Source organism: Henckelia pumila, chromosome 3 (assembly GCF_033568475.1).
Source record: "Henckelia pumila isolate YLH828 chromosome 3, ASM3356847v2, whole genome shotgun sequence".
NCBI classification, from domain to species: domain Eukaryota; kingdom Viridiplantae; phylum Streptophyta; class Magnoliopsida; order Lamiales; family Gesneriaceae; genus Henckelia; species Henckelia pumila.
In genome coordinates, this window is record NC_133122.1 from 191,147,084 (window position 1) to 191,153,321 (window position 6,238).

General features: G+C 36.5%; 2 protein-coding genes across 2 annotated transcripts; both read left to right on the forward strand.

The window, feature by feature from the left end:
* Positions 1-1,083: 1,083 nt before the first annotated feature.
* On the forward strand, positions 1,084-4,155 carry LOC140887073 (probable cinnamyl alcohol dehydrogenase 9). Its single transcript, XM_073294100.1, has 5 exons — positions 1,084-1,240; positions 2,444-2,557; positions 2,864-3,383; positions 3,579-3,732; positions 3,805-4,155. Exons 1-5 carry the CDS (start codon positions 1,161-1,163, stop codon positions 4,005-4,007), a joined length of 1,071 nt encoding a protein of 356 aa, XP_073150201.1. The 5' UTR covers positions 1,084-1,160; the 3' UTR covers positions 4,008-4,155.
* A 359-nt stretch (positions 4,156-4,514) lies between these two features.
* LOC140893339 (fasciclin-like arabinogalactan protein 19) lies at positions 4,515-5,480 on the forward strand. Its single transcript, XM_073302395.1, has one exon. The coding sequence runs from the start codon at positions 4,581-4,583 to the stop codon at positions 5,319-5,321; it is 741 nt and encodes a 246-aa protein (XP_073158496.1). The 5' UTR covers positions 4,515-4,580; the 3' UTR covers positions 5,322-5,480.
* The last annotated feature ends 758 nt before the right edge of the window (positions 5,481-6,238 follow it).

The window sequence follows — 6,238 nt, forward strand, 5'->3', positions numbered from 1 at the left end:
ACACAAAAAAAGCAACAACTAAATCTTTTAAAAAAAAAAAAAAAGCGTGTGCGGTACTACACAAGATGGGTCAATGAGGGTAGCACTCCCAAGCTGATCTGGACGGCCTAGATCAGATCAACAGGTCAAATCATTTGATCTGCAAATTGATCTGGTCCGTCCAGATCAATTTTTGGGTGCTATCTTGAGGGTAGCACGTACTGATCTCAAAACTTGATATATGAAACTGATGTGAAAAACGAGTCCACCTAGTCATTTTTTCAGCATTCGGCCAAAGAAATAAAGTAAATGTAAAAACTCTATGTGAACCCATTCACGAGATATATATGGATCATGTGGACTCGTTTCATCGATAAATATTTGTGAAACCGAGACTTACCCAAAAGTAAATATGGAATTAGGATTCAACATGTAGAACAAAATGAAAACGTCGGTGCATAAGAAACTTAGATGCAAACAGTACTTGTAAATTAAATGTAAATCCCTTTTCAATTAAAACATCGATTATTATCTATACGAGTAGGCTGCTAAATGGGCTAAAACGGTATGGATAGTCCGTCACAAAATTCTGACTGGGCTGCCCGCTTTACAATTACAGAAAAAGCCCATTAAATTTAATACCATTTCTAATTATGTTGATCTTTCTTTTCCAAAAGAGCATCTTCCCACATCCACCGTTTTTAGAAAAAAATAAAACAAAATCAAGCAAATGTTTTTGGCAATGTTATATAAAACGGTATGGATAGTCCGTCACAAAATTCTGACTGGGCTGCCCGCTTTACAATTACAGAAAAAGCCCATTAAATTTAATACCATTTCTAATTATGTTGATCTTTCTTTTCCAAAAGAGTATCTTCCCACAGCCAGCTACTCTTGATCAATTTTGAATAATTCCTTTTATTTACCTTTGACATGGTTTTCTATATTTAACATAATATATATATATATATATATATATATATATATATTACGTATATACAAAAAAAAAACATAATATATATATATATATGTATATATTAAATTAAAATGTTATAAATGCGTTTTGGGGTCCGCAGAAGTCACTCCACTCCAATAAAACTTGCCATTCTGTTGCATTATACTCTACAGATTACAGCAAAGCTAATTAAGGAAGTTGTAAGAATTTCGTCAAAAACAATACAATGGCTGCGCAGCAAAAAGCATTCGGGTGGGCAGCAACTGATGCCTCTGGCGTTCTCTCCCCTTTTCACTTCTCGCGCAGGTACGTTCAATGCTTGCTCTTTTAAATCCAAAACTTGATCAATGTTAGATAATCAAATATCAACATTTAGCTCTCTTCATCAAATTTTGTTACTGAGAAGTGCTTTCTAAAAGTTGTTTGGAAAAACTTCATCGAATCACTTCTCAGCTTTTAATACGTACGCTGATTTGATTTCCGTGGTTTTATTCCATGATTTCGGCTCTCACTTATGCATTTTACAATTCAAATAAATTTTTAATATGTAACTGCATTTCGGCATTAAATTAACCACTTTTATCTCTATTTTCCATGGTATATAATTGTTCTTTTCTTTTTTCAATTACTTCTTGTTTTAATGTTAATTTTGTAGGAGACTTTTGAATTTAACATTAAAGTATTACCTTATGTGAGCGTGCATGAATTGGATCGACCCGTTTATTATTGAGGTGGCCGGATCTTCAATCTCGGGTGTGATACCGGCCAACTCATTTTATTACTTGCGTCCCTTAATTTGCTCGGAATTAATTAATTTGTTAAACGAAAAATGAATATGAAAATATATTAAGAATACATTATCGTAAAAAAAATATGGAATATTATTCCAAAAATCATTTAATTTGATATAGAAATAAAATTATTTTGTTTTTGAGGCACATCGTATTGAATTTTCCTGCTGTGAATATTTACTATGATGGATGGATTGCAAGCTGTTTCCAACAACCATTAGGTACAACTAATTTGGTTGCACTAAATGCTTGTACATTTTATTCAATCAGTAATAACACAAGGCATTGAATGTTTTTATTTTATATATCTTTCCTGTTTAATATATATATATATATATATATATATATATATATATATTGACAGATAAATCAGAATTTTAATAGGATGTCGAATATGGGCTCTCTTTTCTTTTCTTTTTTGTTATCCCAAATATATGTTCAACTTTCTATACATATTAAATTTTTGTGTTTGAATGTCAATTACATTAATGCATTAAACCACTAATTAATTTTAATTATTATAAAATTAACTTTCATAATATATATTATAAATTATATCACATTATAATCTACCAAATTAAATTATCCATCGACTATTTATATTTTCATAATATATTTAAACTACTATTAAAATATTTAAAAAAATCTGAAAAACCTGGCTAAATGAAATTTGGAGACTGCATACTGAAAATTAAAAGTTGTTGCCTTTATCCGACAGGGAAAATGGTGCGGAAGATGTGACAATCAAAATACTCTACTGTGGAGTTTGCCACTCAGATTTGCATAACGCAAAGAATGAATGGGGCTACACCAACTACCCCCTTGTTCCTGGGTACGTATATATGATTTTAATATCACCACCATCTTATCAAATCTATTATATAATATTAATTACTTAGCTGCATATATATTGTATGATCATCATGTCCTTTAATTGCTATAGTGACATTGTTACACATAGTTTGAACGTAGTTTCAAATTATAAAATGACAGAATACCAATTGTTGGTTGGTTCGATCGCTTAAAAACAGTACTTGTTACATGCATGCTGCCTGATATTTTTTGTATATATGTTGAAGAAATTAAGCTTCAGATTACAACTTGTCTTGTCTAATATTGTTCCGGACCCGTTGCACAGACATGAAATGGTCGGTCTTGTGACGAAAACAGGAGAAAATGTCGAAAAATTTAAGGTTGGCGACAGAGTTGGAGTGGGAGTGATAGTAGGCTCCTGTAGGACTTGCAGTATCTGCGAACAGGACTTGGAGAACTACTGTCCCAAATTGGTTTTCACGTACAACGCGTTAGATTATAAACATGGAACAAAGACTTATGGTGGTTACTCTGATATAATCGTCGTAGACCAGCATTTTGTGCTGCGTTTTCCAGACAACATTCCCTCGGATTCAGGCGCGCCTTTGCTTTGTGCTGGCATCACGGTCTACAGCCCGATGAAGTACTACGGGATGACTGATCAGCCTGGGAAGCATTTGGGTGTGGCTGGACTTGGTGGGCTTGGCCATGTTGCTGTCAAGTTTGGAAAGGCTTTTGGGTTAAAAGTGAGTGTTATTAGTAGGTCTTCGGACAAGGCGGATGAAGCCATTAACAAGCTTGGTGCTGATGCTTTCATTGTCAGCTCTGATCCTGCTCAGTTGAAGGTATTTGATTGATTGTTTGTTAATTTTGCCAAAACACATTAAAATTTGTGCAGGGTAAAATATTGAGATGGACTGAATTCTACTATTACCTTTGCATGAATCATTCATTCATTTAGCCGAATTTTAATGTATATACATAATCAATTGGTGGCGTTTTAATTTCTAAGTTAAAGTTTTGGTATTTTCTTGTTGCAGGCTGGTCTTGGGACAATGGATTTCATCATCGACACCATTGCTGCAGTTCATTCCTTGGAACCCTTGCTTGGTTTGCTGAAAATGAACGGGAAATTGATTACGGTTGGCCTCCCTAATAAACCTCTGGAGCTACCTATTTTCCCTCTTGTTTTGGGTAAGACAGATTTTCCTTTTACTTAGTGTGACCTGTGAGTTCAATATCATTATTCTTTTTCCATGTATACAGGGCGGAAGCTGGTCGGTGGGAGCGACATTGGTGGCGTAAAAGAGACTCAAGAAATGCTCGACTTTTGTGGGAAGCATGGCATAACATCGGACATTGAACTCATCCGTATGGACGAGATCAACACGGCCATGGAACGTCTTGCCAAGTCGGATGTCAGGTACCGCTTTGTCATCGACGTGGGGAATTCATTGGTCGATGCCTAGCTAGCTAAATGCAGGCTCATTGGTGTTGCCTAGTATTGTTATGTTTCTTCTTCATTCTATCATGAGTTACAACTATAAGCTGATATTTCTTTGTTGTGAACAGAAGTGAACTTTTTACTTGTGTTGTTTTTCTTAGCATGAAAGGTGATCTAGTACTAGTAAGACTTCCCTCCCTTGGGAGATCTCGCAAAATAGTTGATAATCTTACGTGGAAAATAAATAGGTGGTCAAGTACTCGTGTTTTTTCTAAAAACAATTTCAAATAACTATGCGAAATTCTCTTGAACTTCTGACCGGATACATAACAATATATATCCGTCCTATTTTTTCCGAATCTTTCAAGCCAAAATCTTTTTTTTTCCAATTTCTCATGATTTTATCTCAATGTAATTTCACATCTGTCTAAAGGAAAAACCATTTTTTGGGTTCAATTTTTCTAAGTTTGAAAAAAAAACCCCGGTTTTCTCATTTAATCCAATCGAGAGATCGCACTATATATAACAAATCCCAGCTACCCCAATTACTGCAAAATTAACCAGAACAAAGAGTGGCAACTCGATCGAGAATCCTCCAATGGTAACTCCTCCTCCTCCGCCACCACGATTCGCCGCCTGCCTTCCGTTTCTCCTCATCATCTGCGCCGCCACCGACGCCGCCACATTCCAAGAACTCGAAACAACCCTCCAAACGCTCAGAAACCATGGATTCACCCTCTTCACCAACGCCATCACCACCTCCGACATCCAAATCCAACTGCTCTCCCCCAACTCCACCTCCGCCGCTAATTACCCATTCACTCTCTTCGCTCCCAAGGACGTGCAGCTCTTCACCCTCGACATGGAATCCAGCGCCGCCTCATACATCAGCACCCTCCGCTACCATGTCATCCCCAACCGCCGCCTCACCTTCTCCGACCTCCTCAACCACACCTCCACTTTCCTCGACACCCTCCTCCCCCAGCACTCGGTCTTGATCGGCAAGACGCAAAACGACGGCGCTTCTGGCGTCGTGGTCGACGGGATTCGAGTGTCGGAACCTGATCTTTTTCTCGGATCCAGATTCGCTGTGCATGGGATCGACGGCATTCTCGTCACTGGCTTGATCGACTACGAATTCTTCCAGGTCAATCACAAGGACTCACCATCGTCACCGCCTCTCGCTCCTGTATCAGAATATGAACGGAATAATGTTCCCGTCGCTTCACGGCCAAAATTTGACTGGCCGATTCCGGCTCGCGCTAACCGCCGGGGCGGGAATGCTAGAAGACACCGTAGGCACAGGCGGAGACACGGCCGGCACGATCTGATCTTCTGATTCGATGGTCTGTAGGTAGCAGAATTTGGCGGTTACGAGCGAGCTCAAAGTAGTCAAAGGTAACCGACTCTTCCCATCAGATGGATCTGGCAATAGCAATTTCAAGTGTCGTATAGTACAATTACTTGCTGAATGAGAGATATTGGATTGTGATGCATGTTGGCGATTTTCCAAACATTTTTCATACTGAATACAAACTTTACATATTGCATAAAATTAATTAGTTTATGTTCACAATATATATTTAAAGCTATTATAATCAAATCGGTTGGAACATTCAACAGATTCTATAAGTTACCGAAAACCCCTGCATCGATGTAAATTTATTTTTTTTATTAAAAAAATAAGTTCTAGAATTAATTGAGCTCATATTTTGGTAGTGTTTGGGAGAGCTTCTAGGAAGCACTTCTCAACTTTTCGTTAACAAAATTTTACAAAATTTCAAAAATTTGTTAATGAAAAGCTGAGAAGTGCTTCCTAGAAGCTCTCCCAAACACCGCCTTTGTCACCCGAGTGTAAATTGCATGTGCTATTTTTTTATATAAAAGTTTTTTTTTTTAAGGATTAGATCAATTATTGGAAATATTAAGATGCATGCATCATTATTATTATAATAGCAATATCAATCATTATCGTACCTGGCAATTACTATTTGGAGTAAATCTCTCTCGTGATCAACTTCTAATCCATATTTTAGTATAAAAAATAATGTTTTTAATCTCACAAAAATTTGACCTAAGATCATGGTGTCATATATCAAATTTTTTTATTATTATTCCATGAGAATTGTCCAAGTAAAGGTTATTTAAATAACTGCTGTGTGCTCCGGGCCTTATTATTTTTGCGAGAATCAATTATATATGAAGCTCAGACAAAATTAAATAGAAAAGAAGAAACACATTGAAATAAGCAAATTA